The following is a 25,804-nucleotide window of genomic DNA, read 5'->3' as shown; positions in this document are numbered from 1 at the left end:
CAAAGCGGGTCCGTATCTTGCCAGCCTGAACCTGTAATGAATTATGGTTCCTCGTATCTGCTATAGTTATTCATTGAAAGCTACTTTAAGGTTCGTGTTCACTTCTTAATTATTGTAGAGAGAGAGAGAGAGTGAATTCAAGTGTAAACTTTTAGTAAACTTTACTATATAATATACAGTTTTCAAAAGGTTTAGAAATTATATAATTTAGTGTTACAAATTCAAAAACTCAGATATGACGGGCTGTCAGATATATGTAAAAATAATCTCACTCTCAAAAGTTGTTCGACCTATAAGCTTAGAAACAAATTACTAATGGTACTTAAGGATGATGCCCATGAACCAGTGTTATCTCTTCCGTGTTTTTTTTTCAGGCAAACGTTTAATTCGTACTAAATGTAACACATTTGTATGGAAACTCTCCCGAACCACGTAGCTACAAGTCTATAACTTCCACTGTCCGCTATCAATCTGTTTGTGTCTGAGGACGGAAGCAGATGTCAGTTCCCGAAACGTCGCAGTTGTTTTGTCTTAGGTAGCCTACTGTGTCCATATGTACAGTCGTCGTTGTGTTGTCCAGACGATCTTTTTATTATCATCGTTGGGTTTGTCTGTTTGTCGCTTTGTTGTCCATGGTTTGTTGTTTCTTTGTATTTACTGTTCTTGCTGAAACGTTTTCGTCGCGTGGTTGTGTTCGTCTGTGCTGTGATATTTTTATGATCTATTACTTCCATTGAATCAACTGTAATGTCTATGCATGTTACTTCTGCCATCGACTGATTTTGGCTTGTTTCCTGTGTGTTGGTGTTTTCATATTTTCTGTCTGTTCTGGAGGTTTTTCTGTGACATACAGAGTGAACCAGCAATGTAGTGTGTACAAAAAAAAAACTTTTGAATCAAGTTTGGAAGCTTTAATGATTTTCTTCTTGCAGTGCTATGTAATCTAATAACGAGTCCATGGAATGTTTCAGTCTCAACGCACTTTTTTATAGGGAAATATTCCCCCGGAAGTCGGCTCAGGAAACAACCAGAAGCAGCGGTTGGGGAAGTACGCGATACGCACGCAGACAGGAAACTGCGGAAGAATTTTTTTTATTATTCTTCCGTGCTTCGCAGGAATAGTAGCGAAAATATTTGAAAGTGTAAAAAAAAAGAAAAGAAAAGATAGCTGCGTGGACACTTCGTAAATTTTTATAGAGTACTCTAATATTTGAAAAACGCGCAATCATACGCTGAAAATAGACATTTATGTGCTAGTTTCTGGTCATGTCTTCAATGGGATCTAAGAATAAATTAAAGGGTTTATGATAGCTAAAATATGACACATAACCCTAATGGTAACGTGTATAAAAATCGTCACAATTCCAATGCTTAGATCGAATCCAACCTCAGAGTGAGAACTTAGATGTGCAAATCACGAGTTTCGAAAATAGGTAAAAATTTATTAAAATTTTTGGGAAGAATTCTAAATCATGCGTTGTTGCTGCCGTCTGTATTCGTTTGCAAAGTTGTTTTATTCGAATTTTTCAAAATCCCACTTCCGTTACCCTATGATTCTAAGATTACTCTACCGGCTGTAAAACAGTTTCGCTTCAAAAATGTCGTGTGGTAAAAATCAAAACGTCCGTTACTTTTGACAACAACAACTGATTATACAGTCCCGTGGAAGTATACATACCAACAACCGGAAACTGAATAAGTTTCATGCATACGTAAATATAACCAAAATGCAGGGTACGTGACCACCAAGCGCGTTAGAAGTTAGGTCCAAAATTTATATCCCGGTACCCATATGTTTCGGTCTTAATTTAAAGACTTTTTACGTCTCAACAAATCACAACTGACTCACGGAGGATTTTTTGTATAAGTATACTGGCATATGACGCCACATTCGGCGGTGAATAATGTGACGCATTTATTCGTCATTCTTACGACGAATCACTGCAGACTGTCTCAGGCGGAACAGAGAAGGAAGTGGTGGCGCGGGACCATGTGATGTAGACGTGGAGTCAGGAATTGTCAGAATATGGCATGCTGTGACGTATTAAGAGTCACTTAATAGTTCACCATCGCCGTACTGCCACAACCTTAAACATTGCTTGACCACACGAAATACAGTTAAAGATATTTAAGGGGCCCGTCTAGTTAGGGGCGTATTAGTGTTAGTGAGGCGAGGATGTTAAGTGCGAAGCTCGCTGATGCTTCTAGGCTGTGGACTGGCGCGCATTCATCTCGTCGTGTACAGATAAATTATGATATTTGAGCTGCAACAATGACATTATGTGGCGGAGAAATGAATAAAAAGGCGTAAGCAAGTCCCTTGAGTGCTTCAGGTCTCTCTTTCTCCACACTAAGCATATTCTAAACATAACCCACTCGGGCCTGTTTTAAAATCATGCGGTTTATTCTTAGGCTCTGCGCAAAATAGGTGTACCCAGATGGATGGGGCCCATACTCCGGCTCTTTTGGGACCACGGAAATTCCGTGTTAGCGGATTTTGCCGGATTATCGGACGACAACAACGGGAAAAAAGAATGTTAAAATGTAAATTTAAAATTCAACCCGTTAGAAAACAGGAAACACCGTACCGAAATGAAAACCAACAGTAGAGATGACAGTAGAGATTACGCGCCGACAGCGCAGTAACGCGTCCTGGCCGTAATCCACCCGAAAAAAATATGTCAGCGAGCGGCTCGCTTGGTGCCGGATTGCAGAATGTGCCAACCCACAGAATATGGGAGTAGATATCTCTCACTGTACAATTTCCGCCGTTTAACGCAGTCACTCATGTAAATTCAAATCATTTGGAACTGTTTTAACACAAAGCAAACACTACACTTCAACCTATGTTTAGGGTGTCCCGTAAACACGGCACAAGTATTCAGCTGGATATAGAGCACAGCGGCTTCGTGCAGTGTCCGTTTAGTAATGCTTGCGTGGCCACACTTGTTTTCTGAGCAAGAGGTTTAGCATTGGTTAATGATGTGCCAGCTCAGCTGTCATAAATCAGAATTTGAAAAAGTCGACTACTACTACTACTACTACTACTACTACTACTACTACTACTACTACTACTACTACTACTACTACTACTACTACTACTACTACTACTACTACTACTACTAGTTCCACAATTTTGTTAAAATTATTCAACATAAAGAAGTAACTACACGCAGAAATTATGAAAATTTAAGGAAAGTAAAAAAAAAAAAATCAAACCCAAGCTATATTGAAACATGGAAAACGCAAGAGATTATATATTTTAGAATATAGAGGATGTACCATATGCGTTGATAGTTATATTGATATATAATCCGTTCAGTGATGGACTTAAAGAACCATGCGTGAAACTTCAGCTTCAATTGTCTACTCGAACGATAAAACTAAATAATAATCATACAGTACACATTTGAGGTCCACACTAAATGATCACAATTGTAAAAAAAAAAAAAAAAAATACAGCGAACAACCTGCAAAGATTCTTACAGCTGTTTGACTCTCTAATTCATATGTTATTCCCCTGCCTCTATTATCACCGTCGAGTGGCCCCACTCCGTTGCACTTTTCGTTACGCTCTAGATCTCTCATGGCCTCGACTTAGGCCCCCGCTTACCTGGGCACGCATGTGGCGTGTAGAACTTCCTGTAAAAACACACGATTTGAAAAGTGATCAGGATATGCGAGTGAGGTCTGTTTACTAAAAGCGTTTAAGAATATCCTGAGGGCGGATGAACAGTTAGTTATGTTTCCATATTCAGTTTTTAAACTGTGTAAGAGTTAAAATGTCTAGTACGAGTGTTTTTAGAATAATTTGTAGGCAAGAAACATCTGGTACAGATTCTTGAAAAGCACTCAAGGAACTTGTACTACATCTTTATAGTCTTTTCTCCACCATCTAGTTTTCTGGTATCGGCCAAATATCACAGTTGGCCTAGAAGACTGAACGCTAGTTCATAACCTTGCGCTTAGAGGCGACATCGCGTTAGAAGCGCCAGGAAACGTCGCACTTATAAACCCGCCTTGTCGACACAAATACACTCCTGACTGGGCGGGAACTTACCAGCTGTAAAGAAGTGTCATTTAAACAAAACAAAAATTGTGAGCGAGTATTTCAGTATTGCCATTGACGTGTAAACATCTAACATCGGTAACGAGCGAATTCGTTGAAAAAAAATATATATGAAACCCCATCACTAAACTTTTACCTCATCAAGCTGATTCAACATTATTAGTATACGTTATTATAATAATGTTATTTAAAAAAGTTTTAAAAAAAATTCCATTGACGAAATTTGAACCACGTCCCTTTAGATTACCAAGTGATATATTGCGAGGAGAATATGTACTAAAATCATTGTAATTCCAATTTTTTTTTAGATATTTTATAACTTCCGTTTACTTTTTACCATGACTATTTTAGTTTACCAAATATATTCCGGGGTGGTCCCACTGTCATGCAGTTTCATTCGGGACAACAACACGTTTGACGTGTACCTACCCTAAAGTTCACGAAAATTACTATATACGGGTTTATGTTGCCACACGGGGGTCGGCCATGTTATGTGTCATATTTTCGTTCATCGGCGTCCGTTCCGTTTTAACGAAATTACCATGGCCCCCCCACAAGGGTGGGGCTGGTTGGAATAAATATACATACTCGCTGTTGTTATTTTAAAGTAAAAATAATTTTATATAATAAAGCTTAGTTTGGACTTATAAAATAGTAACCATAATCATACCCTGCATTTTTAGGTTAAATAAAATTCTAAAAAGAGTGTAGGTAAGAAATAACCATGTAATTATAATGTAGCACGTGACTTTATAATGATGGGGCGGGGGGGGGGGGGGTTGTCCTCCGATCCTGGGTCCAGGACCCGTAATCGAATGTGAGGGACATGGAAATAATTACTCCTACCAAATGCTGTATACCAAGAGCCAAGATGTTTACACTTAAGGGGCTCGCCTCGTCAGGGGTGTATGTGTGTTAGTGAGGCGGGATGATAAGTGCGACGCTCGATGGTATTTCTAGTGCAGTATCGCCTCTAAGCGCAAGGCTCTGAATTGACGCGTAGTCGTCTCGTCGTCACAGGATAACTGTGAAATTTTAGCGGTGACCGAAACATTATATGGCCAATAAATGAAGATAAAGGTGTAATGCAAGTCCCTTAAGTGCTTTTAATAATCTGTACTGGTTGTTTTACTCCTAAAAATTACTCTGAAGACATGTGTTTTAGCCATTTTAACTCTTCTAGAAATACAGTTTAAAACATGATCCAAAATTAAAAGTACTTTTCGGGCCTCAGCGAGCTCTTAAATGCTTTTCGTAAACATACCCCACTCGGATTTCTTGAGTAGTTTTGAAATCGCGTTGTTTTTCCTGAAGCTCTGCGCACCGTCTGTGTGACCAGGTAGGCGGAGCCCTTAATGAAAAATTGTACTATGCGCAGCTTGGGTGTGTTGGTGTCGGAACCGTGTTTAAGTCCGTGGCTCTCGTCGTCGTCATAGCCTCGTCGCCGACGTCAAACGACGTCTGGTGCGCCGGCGATTCATAGGATGCGTGTCCTCCTGAACAGAAAGAGAGAGAGAGAGAGAGAGAGAGAGAGAGAGGGATGGGATGAAGGAGAGGGGGAGGGATGGGTGATTACTGATTAAAAGCCACTTCCGCCTTTCCGTCGAACTGCGCGGGAAGTAGTGTTCGCCCGCCTGGCGGGGCCCGGGCGAACAATGCGGACCCTCGGTCGGGTCGACCGGACTGCGCGCTCCCTGGAGAGAAAACCGCGTAAACACGATCTTCCCGTACTCCCGCGAGCAGGTGAGTTCCGAGCTCCGCGAGCGTGACGGAGCACGCTCAACCGTCACTCGTGCTCTTGTGTGACTTTTCACGTTATTATTTTGGTTTATATTGCAGTTGGTACACCGACGATTCGCTGTGCCAGCATCCCAAAGAACAGCTTGTTTTGTTTTTATCTCTCCAAGTCAGACACATTCTATAAGTAGAGACTTGCAAAAATCCGCGGTTTCGATGGCCTTCAGGATGGACTGCACATACCCTTGTACACTCGGGCCAATAAAGCAAGTCCATTGGCTGCCGACTTGTAAGTCGTCTCAGCTGGTTTGTCTGTGATTCGATCCTTCTTTGGTTGAGGGTTTATAACTGGTTGAGATTCGTCCAGATGAACAGTAAGCCAATAGCAAAATTATCTAAGAGGTATATGTGTTTGAATTCTAGCCTATCACCGAATGAATCCGCGAATTTTGCAGGTCTCTATCTATAAGCTATCTGCTATTTTCAAATATCCATATTTTAATTTTTTTTTCCTGACTAAATGTGACATAGTCCCTAACTAGAAGATAATTATCCGTTTTGTCCACAAATGGTAACGCATAAAACTTTACCTATTAATCTCTTTTTTTCCTTCTTTCAAATATTTCGCAGTTAATATCTGGGATCAGCATAAAAATTGAGAGTTGATTCCAGCTTTAAAACTATAAGGTTACCCTTCCCAATATTTCTGATCTGTTTTTGACTCTTAAGAACTCATTGACGAGAATTAAAAAAACAAAATATAAAAAACTGAATATAGATTTTCTTTGAATATTATATTTTTGATAATTTTATGAATATTTGATAGAAATTTACATAGTTATCTAAGTACCTAACATAAGCGATAACCCTTTGCTCGAAGTGATACTAAAAAGATTATTTGTTAATTGTGTGTAAATTTATTTGAGAAAATCCTATTCAGTTGTCTTGGCTAAACTGAAGTCACGAAAACATAAATTCTTCGATTCTTCGATAGAGTCTACAACATTTTAATTTCACTCTAATAAGACAGAATTCGATCGAAAAACTTCTGGTGCAGGTTGATCTTGAAAAAAAGTAGCTAGATCAAATACACGACTAATGTTATTACGTATTCCCAAAAGGCCCTACCTTCGCTTTTGAGGTTAGAGCTGAACAACGTTTGTATTGCAAAAGTGTCACTGTAATGAAATGAGTTCTTTGAAATAAATTGGTGTACCAACACATGTGAAAAATGTATTGAAAATAAAGTTATTACCCAAAATAATTTCAGTGAAATAATTTCACGGGAAGTATTGCAGTGGTTGTAGAAATTAGTTGAATTAAACTTTATCCAGACGCTCAGTAGTCCATCTTAAATACGTTCTCTATAATTTACATTTTCAAAAAGGTTGTTCACCTATAGCATCAAAAGTGTATACAAGCCTAAGGAATCACTTCACACCATACTTTATTTTTCACTATGAAGCGCAGCTGAAGTTAACTGAAGTTAAGTTATAGCCTATTCTCGTCCAAAACAATACTCTCACAAGTAGGATTGAAGTTTTAGTCAGGCGGTGTCTTCCGAAACACACCTGCTCTTCTGAAAACTTTGGCAATCGTATTTACTGCAGTTATCTCTTTATCTGTGAAGACAAAACTGAAAAGGTGACGCCTAAGAACCTAGCTTGTCACGCTTGTATCGAGACATTGCGCAACGCTTTTTCGTTTTGTTTCGTTGAAGGTGCTTCTTATAACGTATCTCTGGTTGTGGAAAATATGACACGAAAGTGCTTCGAAAACCGTTGTATTAAAAAGTGGGGGAGGGAAGTTTGTGATGAAAAAAAAAAACGCTGAAACTTGTCTGGCTTACTATTCTATGTTGATTGTTCAACATAAACCCAACATTATCATTTATGTTTTATAATGCAATCGGTTCCTAACTACGCCAGTCGTGATTTGTAGCATTTAGAGTGATCGCTCGATTAAGTTTCGGTTTCATACGCCATGTTGGAATTTGTTTTCACATTCCTGATATTAAATACTTTTAAAACTGGACCCAAGTAAAGAGGTGTGTAATACTCACTTGTGGGAGGACCGAAGATAAAATTCTGGTTTGTAATCTACAACTCAGAAAAAATATTAATTGTAAATACTAGCCTGGCTTTTCACAAACAGCATATATTGCATAGAATAAATTCGGCAAGAAATTAGCAACAAAGAGTAAATTGCTATTATTTGTGACGATATTCAGGGGAATAAAATACTAATAAATGTTACGGATGTAAGTTGCCACCACTGTAGACGATAGGCAGCATGGAAAGGCTATTACGGTATGGGAGTCGTCAAGATGGCGACCATAGTGTGGCAGTGACTTTCATAGTTTATAAATGGTTTTATTACAAGTTCCCATATAACAGTGAAATGTTAAAGAGTTAGTAAAATTGATCACACGGTGCCGAAACCCGGGAAAAACTTATGTTATAAGAAAAAAATTAATTAACCAGAGTGGAATAGGGAATGAGTCTTAAGCCTCCCAAAAAGTAAATAATAACCGAACAGGGTATAGTTATAGCCAGGAAATCGTGAATGCAACAATTTGAATGGTATTCAGTAGCTACTAACCTGATGAATAAAAGTCCTGAAATACAAGTTGCTGCATTCATGACGATAATTGGACAGGATGCTGCAACTATTTACAACATGTTTTCACTAAACAGTAATGAAGAAAATGTCATTCAGGTGATTAAAGAAAATTTTGGTGCATACTTCACACCCAAGGCCAACATAACCTATGAGATATATTTCTTTAACAAAATCATGCAAGCGGAAAGCTAACCTTTCGATCATTTTCCCACAACAATCATTAGCTGAGGGAAAAAAATTATTTCTGAGATTTACCTGACAGTTTGCTCTGTGATAAAGTCATTGTGGGTATTGCTAGTGACAAAATTCGACCTGGCAGAAGAGAAACTGATTTTTGATCAAGCAGTGAAAATTTTAAGAGCGACGGCGGAACTCACAAACCAACAGCTGAATACCATGAAGGCATGTCATTCAGAAAATATTAATACAATTCGCTTGGATCAAGTGGGGACAGGATTACAAACGTTCAAGAAACAAATGTCACCAGCAGAATACCAGTGCTCCAGGTGAGGATTTACTCACCCACCAAGATCATGTCCTGCATTAGGAAAATTTTTGCAGTGAGTGTGGAATACAAGGACATTTTGCACAGAAGTGTAAGGCAAGGCAAGTATAATGACTAGTTTATTTTCGCCAGGTGAACTACATACACCTGTGATTGGAGGGGATTCTGAAGAGCCATTTCTGTTTTCCAGACTGACTAAAAATAAAAATGAACTCAATTGAATGGAAATACAAACATTACCCACAAATCGTTAAGTTAGTTTTAAACTTGATACTGATGGACAGTGCAATATCCTAACTACATCAGTCGTAGACATTTATGTAAACTAATAGGCTCTCCAACCAAAACAAATACTAGGTTCCGGTACTAGGTGAAACAAATTCACGAGTGGTAACTATCAGAAAAATGGTTTTCATGGTGCACTTTTTGGCAGTTGAAAATGGGCATCAATGTGTACTGGGAAGGTGGACATGTGCAAATATAGAGTTAATAAGAAAGACTCGAAGAAATTGACACGTACGATCCATTGTTTGATGGCATTGCATGTTTAAAGGGTTTTTAATATGGTATACCCCTTGTTGATCAATCTAACTTTAAAGTTTACCCACCTAGGAGGTACCTTATACTATAAGATATAAGGTTTAGGAAGAACGAGATAACATGGTAGTCCATGCTACAATTGATCCTATCACAGAATCCACTCCAGCTGTTTCACCGATAGTGGTATTATATCAAAACAGCAAGATTCGAATATGTATTAACCCAACTGACATAAACAAAATCTTGAAGATGCATCACATCTTCTTCAAGCAATCGAAGAAATTGTAACTTTTAAAAAAATAATCAAAATACCTTACTTTGTTGAACTGCAGAAAGAGTTTTTGGTAAATAAAGTTATCAATCCGGTCATAAAAATACTTTACTTTTGCAACACATTGGGATAGATATGCATGTAAACACATGCCATTTGGACTGGCCTCACCTCCTGAAGTGTGTCAGAAAATCATGATGACATACTGCAGACACAGAAGGTACGAAGTGTACTATGGTTGATATTTCAATCCATGCTTCTGCCAAAAATGAGTTAAAAGCCCGTACAAGGAACATTATTGGTAAACTGAAGCAAGCTGGGTTGAAACTAAATACCAGAAAATGTCTATTTAACCAAGAGCATATAAAGTTCCTTGGACATATTTTGTCAAGCGCAGGGATGGTAGAAACCATTGAACGAAGCCTAACTCAGCACAAGAATAACAGAGATTTCTTGGCATGGTAATATATACCCATCCAAATTTATACCAAATATTTTTGATTATCAGCCCCACTCCGACAGAATCTAAAAAAAACATGTTACTTGGCATTGGGAGAACGAAGAATATACTGCATTCGAGAAAGTTAACCAATGTCTGAGGTCCCCGTCAGTGTTAAGGTATTATGATCATTATAATTGGGATATTATTGTTATTTTAATATTTTGAAGGCAATAAACTAAGTACTGTAAATTTATGTCACAATTTAAATTTTTTCATATTTATATTCGTCAACAAACCAGTTACTAAAAATATTAAAAGATTCCATATCCATATTTTTAATTTCAATTTATAGTGTCGGTTGATCTTAATTAATTATATTGTACTTAGCCGACTTTCAATAAATTTTACTACCGCAGATCTAAATAATTTTACATTATTATTTTTATTTATATTCTAAAGTACTATAGTTAACAGTGCTTATGTTTTCTTTATGTGTATAAAGAGTTTTATAAGTTACGATCTAAGACCTATACTCTACAGACTTAATTGGCACCAATAATATGGGTTTATAAAATATTGATAATTCAATATTAAACTATGTCATATTATACACAAATTATTATTATTATGTGTGCATACAGAACCGAAAACATTCTATGCAAAATAACTGTATGTGTATTCATAGCTGCTTATGTTTACTGATGAATTTGTTTGTACACAATCCACGCATAAGTACAAGTTCAAGCCTCCATTAGATTGTTTTACAGAAATTATACATTCAGGAATTGAGTTGATAATCACATTTTTATGTCTCCAAAAATTTAATTTTTTTTTCACTTTATCGACGCCAAGTGTAAGTGGACATGCAAAAATGTTCTTTAACGTAAATCAGATAAAGAAAAAAATATCTTGACAAAACAGCAAAAATTGCTGAAACCTTGTACATTTCCCTTTTTTTCTTAATTAATACATGTTGAGGTAATAAGGATGAGGCAAATCCTCATAATATTTGAAATATTTTAAAACCGAGCTAAAATTACGTTTAACATAACCTGCACAAGTAAGTTTGACGTTCGATTTCTCTGAGCGTTCAAATTAGTTTCATTTTCTGTTGGCAAATCACCTGCATATTCGACAAACATTTCAACGCACTGAATTTTGAGTAAGAAATAACTCGAGTTAAATATAATTGAACAATAATTAGCTGTATTTTATTTATTGTATACGTAAACGTAGAAAATCACCGTAAATAAATGTATAAAAATTAAATAATCACTTCTGATACTGTTATCACCAAATAATAGTAGATTTCCTTGAGCCATTTTTCCTGTTTTATGAGAATATATTTATATGGTGCTGATGTACAGTCTATAACACGATAAAATTGTCTGATACCAAATAAATACTATCACTTTTCCTGTTAGTGTTTGTTTTTACATCTCCTTGACCGAGTCGATGTAAATGTCAAAGTGAAATATCACACTGTTTCCAAGAAAACGATCCAGTTATTATTTAAAGAATGAACTTTAACCGAGTGATATTTTAAACGTCAAAAATAAAATAAAAACTAACAAAGAAGAGTATAAAAATGTGAGAAGCTGCATGCACCTTCATACATGTAGTGCTGACCTTATTGAAGGATTTTTCTCAAAATGAGGTAAAATTTTGGTGCATTAATTTTAATTTAGTGAACATGACATCAACACTGAAATTAATTATGACTTCGTTTGTAGATCATTAATTGTACTAAATTTTATTCATACCAAAAGCTACATAACCTTGTTTTAAGGTCCTCCAGACAATTTAAGCGGGTGTTTTGTTCGTATTCTTTAAACCAATGAATTCATCTCATGGTTTTTTATGTCATATATTATACATGTATGTGTGTGTGCTATTAAAATATATATTTCAGAATTAGTGTTGATACAACAAATTTATTTACGCAGTTTTTAAACAGGTGCCATTGATAGTACAGAATGCTTTAAAAATAAAATGAAATAGTACATACTTTTAATTAAATTAACGTAAGAATTTTGTCATGATGATTAAAAATAATATCATGGACATACTAGTGACAAATAGTGCAAAACGACAGTGGCGTATGTCCAAAATAATATTTTTAAAATACATCTTTACCATTGCAAGAATCATTCAAAGAACCTTTTTTGGCGTATTCGTTCCACTAAATTAATTTTATTGGTTTATCACAAACACATCTGCCTATGCCTGTAGTCTGTGCACAAAGGGATTTATTGTACTTTCAAATGAACACCAAAACTATCTAATAATTTTTTATAACGTTCTGTGTTTGTATTTTCTATTTTCATACCTTGCTTCTCATTCTGAACTTAACGCCTCCTAAAAGAGCGATAAAACATGTTATTAAAACGTTCTCCAACAGTATTTTATTCAAGAATTTACTTATTGTCGTTTTCAACGAGACTTAAACTCCGTATTTATTGATAAGCAGGACAAGAGGCACTGTGTTCCAGATTGCTCTTTATTCCAATTGCAAGCAAAGTTTAATGTTGCAAATTATTTGTTTTTAGTAAAACATCACTTGTAAAATAAGCCAGTTTTATTTATAAGATTGTAGCTTTGATTCTGTAAGAGCAACTAGCGCAAATTATGTCTTGCAGTGGATGTGAGTTGGGAGATTAATATCGAAAAGCATCATAAAATATTCCACTGTACATTTTTTTTAAAAAATTAAGATAAAATGACTTGAGGTAAAAAATGTTTTTTTTTTTTTAATGTGGTAACCAGCCAATTAAAAAAAAACATGTTCTTTTATTTTCAGGTTAAATCACCTGCCGGTGAAGCACTGAAAATGTTTAATGAAGAAAACGGAAGTGTGGATTGGTAACATTCGACAGACTGTTGTATGAGGGGAAAAAAATATATCTGTTACGCAGATGACTCTAGAAAAATAAATGAAGAGAGAAAAATAAACTGAGTATTCGAAAGTAGACACACGCGAAACCTGTCCTTACCTGACTTGAGACACAGCGCGGAAGAGATGGTGTCGACGGAGCCAGTCCCCGAGGCGCCGAGGGGTCCGGGCGAGGGCCAGCCCTGCCACCACGTGGTGCTCAAGCCGACGCCGAAGCGGCTCCGCGGGGGGTTGCAGCCTCGCGCGGGCGCGGTGCCGCGGGGGCCGGCCGCCTTCGGCAGCGCGGGCACGGGGGCGTTCACGGCGTACGTCCCGAGGGGCAGCGACCCCTGGGAGCCCGGGCTCCAGCGACGGCCGGACCACCCGGCCGGGGATCCTCCAACGGTCGTCCGCCTGTCCCCGCTGCCGAGGTTCCGCGACCCCAACGACGACGGCCAACACCAGCCCATCGACCTGCGGAACGATTCCAAGAGGTTCGGCTCGGCCAGGCTGGGCCCGTCACTCGACCGGGAGCCCTCAGCTGCCGCTGCGGTCCAGGCCGGACAACGGGTACTGGATGACGTCGGGCACGGGGGAGCGGCCCTGCCGCCTCACCGCCGGCACGAGACGGTCATCGCGAGGAGCGCGCTGCCCCAGGTCCGCGCGAGAGGGTCGGGCGGAGGGCTGGAGTACATGCGGTACACGGTGCGCAACAACAACGCCAGGGCGGAGGTGTTCGAGATGAGGCGGAGCTACGCGACCTCGGACGCCGTCCTGCCTCGCCTCGGCGGTTGCGGGGTCCTGGAAGACCGCGGCAGCTGCTGCTCCGAGGACGAGGACATCGACGTGGTGGGCGGCGGCTTCGACGACGGCGGCGGCTCGCCCGTCGACGACAGCAGCTGCAGCAGCACCGCGAAGGACGGGGACTCGGACAGCTGCGAGGGGCAGCCGCTCGACTGCAGGCTCCGGGCGCCGGTGACCAGGTACAGTCCGCGTCACGTAACCGGCCTCAAACTTGGACAGTTCTCAAGAGTAAATCACCCATTTTCCCCACTGTCACTGGCAGAGCATGCCGGGGGCGCTACAACAAGGGGGGGGAGTGTATTTTGCCCCCCCCCCTCGCCCTCTGAAACCTTGAAGTGGGGGCAAACGGGGGCAAAGAAAGTGCTGTGTAATCAATTTTTAGATAGTAAACCCCCCCGCTTCAATAGGGGGGGGGGGAGGGAATCAATGATTCTTTATAAAAAGGTATATCCCCCCCCCCTTTTGGAAATTTAGTTGTTGCGCCCCTGAGAGCATCCCTTTATGTTGGTTTACGAAACCTTGACAACCACAAAAATTTTGTTTTAAAAACACTGTTGACAGAAATCATCGGAACAAACTATAGGTCATTGGTAATACTTCTGAGAAATGGCAAGTTTTAAGAACAAGTTAGACGACACAGAGTATATAGAAAAGACTGTTTAAACTTCATGCAAACGCGCGCCTGTCAGTGACTTAAAATAATTATATCAGAGCAAACGGATGCAAATTGCATTTACAAATTTGCATCGGCGATGAGAAGTGAAGAGATAGAGCATTGACGGAATGTTTTGGTAGTACTCAGAGAAAACACACCAGCTCTCAGCAAAGCCTAATCTGCCCTGAACACGGACTCAGATGATCTTGAAGGCAGCCGAATGAAATTCCCTCACTCTAATTTACTGGGGGGGCCACAGTGTACTTTAACAAGGTTCGAATGCTCGGGATGGTATTACAGTGGAAGCTCTATAATCCGGTACTTTGGTACCAAGGCCAACACGGATTATCAGTAGGCTATTACCAGATTTTGAAACGTCGATAGACTTTTAACATGAATACCAAATAAAAATTAACATTGAGTACAATGGCATTAAAAATAATTTGTAATAATTTTCTGTGTGGAAAAAAATCCATGAGTGTGGGTAATCTATAAAAAAATCGTTATGGAAATGCACACGTGAAATATCATTTTTAAAATGTAACGCGCCGTAAAACATGAAACACTGTACTGAAATAAAAACCGACAGTAGCGGGAAACTCTGAGCTAACTAAATACGCCAGCAGTGCAGTATGTAACCTGGCAGCCAAGTTCAACGGTCGGAATCCATTAAGAAATATTTTAATGTGAGCGGTGTCCGAATTCCAGACTGTTCACAGTATTTAGTATAAGTTCAGTTGCAAATATTACACCCCTATGTCCGTTGTACGCAAGTAATGCCCTCCGAGTGGTGTGACCGCATGCCCCATTATCAGGCACCCTAAAGTCTTCGGAGCAGGAGCGAGTCTACACCAGTGTGTGTATGGAGCTCAGAATAAGAATATACCCCTATGCCACTTGTACAGTAGATAACGGCCTCCGATCCTGGCAAGAGCTGCAGCCCGTCCTACAAAGATGTGTCGCATGCCCCGTGTCTGGCAGCGCAAAGTCCTCAGAGCCACAGTATGCACCAGTATATACATATATCTAGAGCTCAGTATGATAATCTAACCCTATGTCCCTTTGTGTGGAAGTAACGCTCTCCTGTGCCGGTAGGTAGCCTCAATGCATCCTCCAAAAGAACATGTTGACTTTTAGCAGCAGGACTGTGAGCTAGTCGTCCAAGGAACCGTGTTGACAACACGGTATGTCTGGAGCTCAATTATAAGAATCTAAAACCATGTCCCTTGCGCGGAAGAATGGCCCTCCGGAACCTGCAGGGGCTGCGGATCGTCCTCACGAGGACGCCTCGCCTTCCAGTGGCATAACCGCATGTCCCACGCCAGGCATCGTAAAGTCCTCGGAGCCAGAGTCCACACCAGAGTGCATGTCCCTCGCGCGGAAGTAACGCCCTCCGGGTCCCGCCAGGAGCTCAAGCCCGTCCTCCGAGGAGGTGTCTTCAGCGCCGCCCACGTCCGGCAGCCCCTCGTCCTCGGACCCGCTGCCCTCGCCCGGCTGCGACGACCCTCAGGACGCGGAGGCGTGGTGGGGGGTGTTCGCGCCCGAGGACCTGCTGCTGAGGAACCGCGTGCTGCTGCTGCTGTGGTTCCTGCTGGGCGAGGCGCGCCTGGCCGAGGTGGGGTACCCGCGCGCGCCGGTGCACCGCGTGCTGTGGCTCACCGTGGACGTGTGCTGCTCGGTGGCGGGCATGAAGAGCGCCGCCGCCGTGCCGCTGGCCTCGGACCACGACTGCCGCGAGGACATGCTGTGCTTCAGGTGCGTCCAGCAATGCTGCACCTTTTGAGCTTAGGGGTTCAGCCACTTGTCTGGTTAGCTGGGATGGGTAGCCTCAGTCTCTGGGCATAGCCGCACCTCTAACGCCTTTCCATTTTGCGTATACGGCGTATCCGTATCCGTGCCCGTGGGGGCCCCAGTCTGGACATCCTTATAGGATATGAAGGCTGGGTTATCAAAAATGGAGGGGAGAGATCCTCAAAACCTGTCCAATACACACCTATCCTCAACCTCTCGACCTAGCCGTGCGCTCACCATCAGTAACATGCTGCGATTGTAAATGGCGAATTTATTTCCCGGTTCTCGGAACCCATGTTTGGCACCGGTAACAGTGTCATGGCATGTAAAAGACCCATCTTTCTCCCTAACCAGGATAACGCCCTAACGGGATCACATGCCTGGGGGGAGTATTGATGAAATTTTTATGAGGTGTGAACCTAGTTACATGTCCAATACACACCTGGTCTGCGTTTTCTGTGCCCACATAAGCTTTCGTACTAGCTTATTGCTAGAGACCTGCAAACTTCGCGGTTCCGATGGCCTTCAGGATAGACTGCACATGCCCTCTGTACACTCGGGCAAATAACGCGAGTTCATTGGCTGCCGACTTGTAAGTCGTCGTCGTCGTCGTCGATCCTTCTTTGGTTGAGGGTTTATAACTGGTTGAGATTCGTCCAGATGAACAGTAAGCCAATGGCAAAATTATCTAAGAGGTATATGTGTTTGAATTCTAGCCTATCACCGAAGTTTTGCAGGTCTCTACTGATTGCTTACCGCAGAACTTCCCATTCTTTTGGATGGTCGGTCACTCTACTGCTAGCTGGTAGTTAACTTGTCCACTGTCGTAGAGGGCAGTGTTCAAACAACTGTGATCCGATAATCATAGCAATAAGGAGGTATACGTGTTTGCAGTTTACCTTGCGACCCAAAAGACTTTCTCTTAACTGTCAGTGTGTCCGGCATCGGAGGAAAGTAGAGAAAACTGGCCTAACGTCAGGGAATTTTTTTTAAATTCCTAAAACATTTAGAAATAATCGCTTTTAAAATACCATCGTGACAGAGCCCACATTTGTAATATTATTTTTTAAACGAAATATATATTATAATTGGAGGATTTATAATCGATTTCTTCTTAATTTAATTGCAACACTTGATAAAGCATTAAATAAGTACTATGAATAATGATATATTCTGATAATTACCTCCACCTATAGTATTAGTAACAATTTTAAGAAATATTTTTGATACAGGTAGAGGAACAGGTTGACATTTATGCTCACAACTTGCATCATTAACTTAAATGAAGTGATAAACCGCATTCACTAATCCATTACCTAACGGGTTTCTGTCTTTATTTTTTTAGTTTGACAGGCGATGCTGAATTCATATTGTGTGATGAAAATGAAATTAACTTTGTGTACAGTTTCCAGGATTTTTGCTATCTTCCAAAACAGTTTTGTACCGACATTAAATAATTAGTATCTATGTATAATGTGACTATGACAGTCTTGGCAAGTAGCGCAAGTATACATAGCAAAATATACTCTAAAAATCAAGGAAAGGTCAAGGAATTTTGTTTGTAGAGTTTTCTGGATACTTTTACTGTGATTCGGATTGAATTCCCGGTGGGACAAAAGAATGTTTTTTCGCCAGTAGGAAACCTACTGGACGTTGTAGCCTGTGGGTTAACTGGTGGTCGCCCCGTTAACCACAAACCCATTTATTCTTTCAATTCTCCATTAGCATCTCATCACATTTCATCGTATCTAAACGCCTCAATGTTTAAAAACATATTTCCTTTTCCATTTCAGCGGTGTTGTCTAAAAAAGTTTGTATTCATACCATCATAACACAGTTACGTGTTCTTAAGACGATAGCAACAAATTGCACCAGTTTAAAAATTTCTGTCCAAAAGGTTTTTCTTAGGGCAGTAGGCCTATGTCCCGATACAGATTTATATTTAACACGTTTAAACGTGTTGACGTTTTGAGTGGCTGAACTTTCACAAAATATAAATTTATATATCACATACTTTACTTGCAACTTTTTATGCAGTGTCGACATCGGCGTCGCAAGGATATATATATATTTTTTTTTTGGGGGGGGGGGGGGGGGGACTGCAATTGATTTAGTTGTTTGAGGAATATCCATCCCCTGGGGAAAAAGTGGGCGGTCCGGGGGTTCTCCCCCGGGAAAACTTGGGGTTTGAAGGTGCAAAAAGGTGGTTTTTAGGCATTTTTCTTTCCTAAATATTCTAATTATAGTTGGTTGCAATATATAATTTATTTTTTATAAGAAATATTTTCAGAGAACAAATTTGTAAAAACACAGTGCTCACATTACCACGATTGGATTAAATGCACCATGCGCAACATATGGGTTATATTACAGAAATCATATTAATAATACAACTACGAAACTAAATATATTATTGGAGGGGACGAAATTGAAGACTTTTTATTATTGGGGGGGGGGGACGTGTCCCCCCATGTCCCCCCACGGTTGCGACGCCCATGAGTGTCGATAAGAAGAATCAAATGGAATAAATATGACTGAAACCTTTCCAGAGGCACGAGCTATGCCGTTGGTTACTTGTGTCGAATGAAAGTTCCTTGCCCAGGGACCACACGCACCGGTTCCTGGAGGTGTGCGCGCCGACCAGGGACATGTGGAAGCAGCTCGGCTGGGCTGGTCTCACTGTCGACGCGGTCGTCAGGAAGATCTACGAGGAGGGTGAGTCATCCATTCCCCGCCAGCGGGCAGGCCGGGTAGTACCGCGGACGCACCACAACGCCGAAATACCACAACGCGGAACGTACAATAACGCCGAAAACCATAACGCCGAATGCCAAATTGACTACAACGCCGACAGCTAGAAAACTGCTGTGTACCACAACGCCGAAATACATTATCCCCGAAAAAAAGTCATTGCAGGACTGCCACAAAGGTTAGGTTAGGTAAGGTTAGCACACAAATTCATTAAGTTGTTTTTCATTTTGCTCCTGTGCCCCCCCTCCCTCCCTTCCCAGCAGCAACATTTTTCGGCGTTACTGTATTTTGGCGTTGTGGTACACAGCAGGTTTCTAGCTGTCGGCGTTGCGGTCAATTTGGCATTCGGCGTTATGGTATTCGGCGTTATTGTACGTTCGGCGTTGTGGTATTTCGGCGTTGTGGTAACGAACCGGTAGTACCGGGCCTACCCAGCATTTTCAAAATTAAAAAAATAACTGGAAATAATACTTTTGACTTGAATACGCCTTTAAAATTGCTTCCATAGTGGGAGGCAATTAAAAAAATTAATGAATGATAACAAAATTGGGGGGATACAGTTTGGTGTTGCAGCTACATATCTATCATCTCCATCCAAAATTTAATTACACCACGGGATATCTAAGGGATCAAAGAATTAGTTACGCTAAGTGAGGACTGTGACGCATCGCGCGCGGTGGAGGGGGAAGCGCCGCCATTTTGAGGTCATTTTGCTGCGTTTCGAGATTTCCATTTAGTAGCTATAACTTTTGACTCGGAGAAGCTACGACGTTCGTTTGGGTTTCAATCGTCAGCTCTCGTCAAAAGCTATCGATTCCATGTATAACACATTAGTGAATATATATGGTGTTAAAATAAAAAAATATGTATTACCTGCTACGTACACGTATTCACGTACAACACACGGCCATGTCCATGACACAGCCACGCCCCATTTCATTTATAAAAAATACACTATTCATACTAAATGTTAGGTTTATTTTGAAAAAAACCTATAAAACTATTATTTTCATTACAAACTGTTATCGTCTGTCCTTCTGAGGATGGCAATTTGCAATAAAATAAAACTATACATTCGCCTGCAGATTTTTAACATTTCACACTAACGCACGAGTTGTGTTCTAATATTCACTTTATATTAAATAACACAAGTTTCATCCTAACAACTAATTTTGTGACTTTTATGGGTATAAAAGTGTACTTTGTTGAAATATATTTATAATAATAATTCTTATGATTAATATATTATACGTATTGGACTTCAGAGATTACCCTCAGAAAGCCACATCTGAATTTTAAAACGTCCTCGGACCACCCTCTCATATGGGGGCCGAATCCTTGGTGGGGCCCAGTCTCCCAAAACTGTGCATACGCCGCTACGGTACAGTCCGGGCAACAATTAATCCTGGGCCGCCCCTGGCTGCCACGTGAGCTTAGATCCCCGGGCGAATTTGAAAGCCCCTCCCTTCTGATACAATCGTCCAACACATGTCTGGTTATTTTTGCATCTAGGAAAAATGAATTTCGAGATATTACTGCTTACTTCTTTAAAAAAAAAATTGTCTCATATTTTAATTGTCGTTTCATTCAAACGTGATTTTTTAAACCATGGAAAAGATAATCGAATATTCAATAATTTGACGTTATTTGGTTATATCATGCTTATTATGTGTTCGGTTAATTAACTATTTAAAGTAGCTTAAAAGAATAAATTCCCGGGTAAGAATCCGAACCCAGTAATACAACGAACACTATTTTGTAGTGATACGATTGTTTTCATGTAAATGTACAATTTAAACATCTGTAATTTTACCTAAATATTTATGTTCCATTTCCAAAAACAAAAAAATTAAAATGCAAAGAGTCATTGCACACGCCCTGTTAACGACAAACGCTCCTTTTAAAAACCATTAAACGTGCGACCCTGGTCAAGTAGGTGACGTGGGGTATCAGCCAAACAAATAAAAACATCCACTTGATAATACACACGTTCGTGGAGTCCATCCAGTTGCCAGAAGATAACGTGGAATACGCAGATCTCTTAGGCCGGTATTCCAAGACTCAAAAATAACTATTTCTTGGCAAATGGTCTCCAAAGGAATCTTCGGTAAAAAAAATACAGAATTTTTTTCCGTATGCTTCATGGGAACGCAGTTCAAGCGCATAATGGTATGCATTCCAGCCTTCCTCCAAATAATAGCGTGAATTTTTCACGTGTCTAGATATGAGAAGTCACGTGTTTTTAACACATGGCTGCACTGGCATAAAAAACAACCAATTGTGTACAAGCAAAGCACAATATAAAATATCGTACTATTTTGTCCTTGTATATAGTTGAAAACTAAAAATGTTACCGTTTAATTAGGTTCTAGGAACCTCGTTCTGAAAATTCTAATACTCTCTATTACACAACCTTAGTTTTATGCGTAATAGGATGTTTTATTAGATTATTCGTTCGTTTCAGGGAAATTATTGCAGTAAGCACAACACACAAGCAGGTAAATAATGTATTTTTTGAAGGAATGCAGGAACGTTTTCAGAAAAAAGTATTTAAAATATGCATTAATTACACTACCAAAAACGTTCGATAAATATTTCAAACTAACATATTTTTATCTTCTAATCCTGAGATCAAATCTAAATTCGTGACTGGTTATAATAATGGTTAGTGCCTAACCTTAAATTATCATATTCTTTATTCGATGCTCGTTTATGTAACTTACAAAATTTTGGCTATCTCTGGAGCAGTTCTATCATAGGACATAAAAATAAATTGACATACGAAACTAAACAAATATCCGTAATGTTTCTAACATTTTTTAAAAAATATTTATCTTTGAATGAACAGTTTATTAAAAATTTAATACAGTTATTTTTTCTTTTTTCTTTTTTAAAAAAAGTATTTTTTAAACCTTGAGAAAATTAATTTTACCTAACCATTATAATGCCTCACTAATTTGTTCAGTTACATTTCCCTGCCTCTAAAAATCAGCGTATTAAAATGTCTGCTGAAATGTTAAAATTGCATGCATATCCACACTAAAAAAATTTATCACGGTTCTAAAATTTACTACCCACAATTCACAGCATAACTAGGTAAAAACGTCAATTTTTAAAGAATGAATAATGTAAAAGTTATTTAAGATTATTTTTTTAAATTTTAACCAATGATTGGTTATGTCATTCTCTTATAAGTAGGCCTATCTCACCAAAATGGAAAAAAAAAAAAATTATCTGTTCTTGCATTATTCAATGAGTCCAACTAAAACCACTAATATAATAATTCCTTTAATTTTCCCTAATTTATAAAGTATATTTATAATATTTCACTGATAAAAACATGTAATATTCCCATATAAACAACTAGTATCAATCTTCGCATTACATCCTAACTCTTTCGTAGTCACAACACATTCACAGATTCTTCAATGTCGTGAAAATTGTCTACACACAAATTGATGTTTCTTACATCGCACTCCGAGGCAAATTCAGCATCTAATGCAAAAAAAAAAAACTTAGCACCACAGTATTGCAGCAAAGACCGAGTCCAAATAAAATATGTATATCACAGTTAATGGATTAACAAAACAATATAAGTTTATTAAAATTACTTAACCCTACATAGCGTAGGTATATTTTCCTGATTATTTCATGATTTTTCCAGTAATCCAACATTTCCAGACAATTTAAAATCTTCCCGGTCCTGATCTTTGCAAACTTCCTGATAATTTATTTAATTTAGTAAGTCTTATAGTTATTTCAATGAAATTTGTGGTATAATTTTTAACATATTTGGCATGTTTTTGTTATTATTACAAGACTACAAAATTAAAAAAAATACTGTTACATGAACGGAAACGTAAAATTAATTATTTTAGACATTTAAAGCAATTTTAAAATAAATTTAACAGTAATCGAAATTGAAATTGAACATATGTAGGCCTACTTAATTAAATATAAAATCTCGGCTAGAATAAGAAAACGTTTTTTAAATGTACTCCTTATTAAAAATGCTCACGTGTATGAAAATGACAGCACCACATTTTGCAGCCCTATCTTCGAAACCCCACACGCTTTATGTGTTATAAATGAACTGGAAAATGGATGCTGTTGCTGCTGACTTGCGTGAGCCATACATACCGGGGCTGCAGGTAAATCTCTTCACTGCTACCAACTAGCGAATTCTAATAATGCTCAGAAAGCTATCTTATCTATCGATATACCTGTACGAACCTCCAACGATAAAAACTGAACATAGAAAGAGTTATATTTTCATTGCGCGTTTCAACTCAGTTATTCAACTGCTTCATATTAACTGAACACGTTCAATTGTAAATATTAAAGTTATAGTTATTTTTAACTAATGTTATAAAATTATATTTCATATTTTTCTAATAATTATTGTATTGCCTGAAAAATATTAACATTAAATACGTTCATTTACGAAATCCAATGAATAATTTATATCCTTCGTTTTGATTGTTAAAAAAGCAGTGTTAAATAAATAAAATATAGCCTTACTAAATATCGGTTGCTTGAGTTAAATAGTTAATAGCGTTAGTTTAACAAATTATTATTATTTTTTGATTTGGGTATCAGTTGTAATACTTTCCGTCTGTTAAATGAATTCAGTATTTTGTAGTTCATTAAACTTCAGGAAATTGAATAATTTATAATATCTAATGTTGCTGCTGAGTATATTCCCACAAAGGTAAGTTAAAATCAGCATTAGCCTAACTGGTGAGTGTAAAAATATTCAAGCGATGAAAGTAAATGTATTGCACGACTTTTGTCATTAAGCCCAGAGAAAAAGAGAGAGCGTAACTTATATCCAAAAGCTGTATTTTGGCGTATAGTTTAAAGCAGTCATGTAAAGCAGGACTTGGAATTTCTCAACTACACCAGTGTCTGCTTCTTTTCTTATTATTATCGACGCCAGAGTTTTCCAGACCATTTTGGCGACAATTGCAGATTTGGTACTCGATACAGTACTATTCACTGTTCGGATGTTCAGTCTGTACCCCAGGGACTGCCAGTAAATTCTAAAGACCGACGTAAGTCTTCATGTGCCAGTCCTAGCTAGCAGTCTTTCAAGGAACAGTTAATTTAATTTGGTACGAAGAGAGCTAGAGTGACTTTCTAGGTCATGTTGGCTTTCTTCCTTTGTTTCTACATGGAATGACTCTGAATGGTTTTCTACAACCCTGTTTTTTTTTAACATGTAGTGTTCTGGTTCACAAACGTGGAGGAAAAATTTTCACAACTTACCTTAAATAAATAAATTCTTAATGACAAAGTGCCTCACTGTGGTTGACTTAAATCCGTTTGCGAGCCATTATGATGATCTAAAGCAGCCTAAGAAAATGGCTGTCCAGAATACCATCCTCAGTGACCAAAAAATTGATTAAAAACGTTTCCGAATCAGTGAAGTGCGTAATGTATTTGAGAGACTTAAAGTTGTACATTCAAACCACTTCCACATAAGTGTAACCTGTTACACATGTAATGGGTTACCTAAAAGCACAAAAATATGCTTTTCCTCAGAAAAAAACCTTTGCATCACCAGGCTACAAAAACTACGCTTACTTTAAATAAATGAATTAATAGAAAATACACCTCGTAATTAGCACTTATCTCAATATTTATTACCTGCTATTCAACGAAACGTTTTGAAACATTAATTTATTTACACAAATATTTTTTTGATATTTTTACGATGTGAATTAAACGTATTACTCTAATTATTGGGTTATTTGCGTTATTGCATGATATTTCTAATTTTAAATATTGTTTGTCACAAAAACACAATTTCATGGCTTCTTCTCTTTATACCAATTACATAAATAACAATAATTTTACAATGATACACTGCACAAATATCTTACTGATATTTTTTATCGTCTAGTTACTATCACATTATATTATTATAGTTCACTGTTCAAATACTTTTACTATTTAATTCTTACTAGTATTGAATACTTATTATTCAACTCATTAAAATAAATCATTTGAGTTTAAGCTAGCCATACAACTCATTAAAACGTTGACCCGTAATCTCAAAGTGACTAGGCCTAATAAGAACACAACCTATAAAACTTGTGTTTTTACTGTTTACCTTTTTCTTTATTGTACTATATTCGTTAAGTTAACAAGGATTCATCAGTGGAAATTTCTTGTTTTGCAACACTTCTCATGTTATATCGGTGTCAGAAAAATAAATAGGCCACTCTCAATAGGCCTCAAAATGACACGATTTATAATCGAAAGTGAAGTAAATTTATTTATTTTCTGTAGCTGTAAACGTACATGATGTATCACCCAATGTATATCATGCGTTTTGTGATTTAACACACACACATATTATATAAAGCAGTTGAAGTAGAGGGTTTACTGATACATGAGTTTTATTGAAATTGTATGACATCGTATGGCGATTTATGAGTAACAAAGAGTCTTTCTCGTCAATGATATTGTTCTCAAAAATGGAACCTTTATTTGAATGTTTATTTTTAACTACACCGCTGAACCTAAGCGAGTGCTACACAAAATCCGTTTCATTCAGACATTTACTTACAACAGCTGGAGAGTTTGAAATAAACGAAGCTAAAGTTTATGAATTTGTACATAAATGTGTCAATGTTTACATTTTTATTTATGAACACGACTGAAGGTTTAGTGAAAATGATATAATTAGTATCTTTATAATGCAATCAGTATGTTCCGTTTGTATGACTGCAATTCATTC

At 38.5% G+C, this 25,804-nt stretch overlaps 1 protein-coding gene across 4 annotated transcripts in view; it reads left to right on the top strand.

Annotated features, from left to right (window-relative positions):
- The window catches only part of LOC134531788 (uncharacterized), a 79,071-nt gene that overhangs the window by 37,705 nt on the left and 15,562 nt on the right, over positions 1 to 25,804 (top strand). For 3 of the 4 annotated variants that reach the window (XM_063367713.1, XM_063367714.1, XM_063367712.1), the window contains exons 2-4: positions 12,987 to 14,041; positions 15,925 to 16,272; positions 18,911 to 19,023. In XM_063367713.1, the coding sequence (XP_063223783.1) occupies positions 13,206 to 14,041; positions 15,925 to 16,272; positions 18,911 to 19,023 (1,297 nt within the window). In that variant the 5' untranslated portion in view covers positions 12,987 to 13,205. Of the gene's footprint in view, positions 1 to 5,679; positions 5,813 to 12,986; positions 14,042 to 15,924; positions 16,273 to 18,910; positions 19,024 to 25,804 lie in introns of those variants that run through there. The other variant, XM_063367711.1, reaches the window with a different exon arrangement.

Source organism: Bacillus rossius, chromosome 5, assembly GCF_032445375.1.
Source record: "Bacillus rossius redtenbacheri isolate Brsri chromosome 5, Brsri_v3, whole genome shotgun sequence".
Classification (NCBI taxonomy): domain Eukaryota; kingdom Metazoa; phylum Arthropoda; class Insecta; order Phasmatodea; family Bacillidae; genus Bacillus; species Bacillus rossius.
This window is presented reverse-complemented; position numbering and strand designations above follow the sequence as displayed.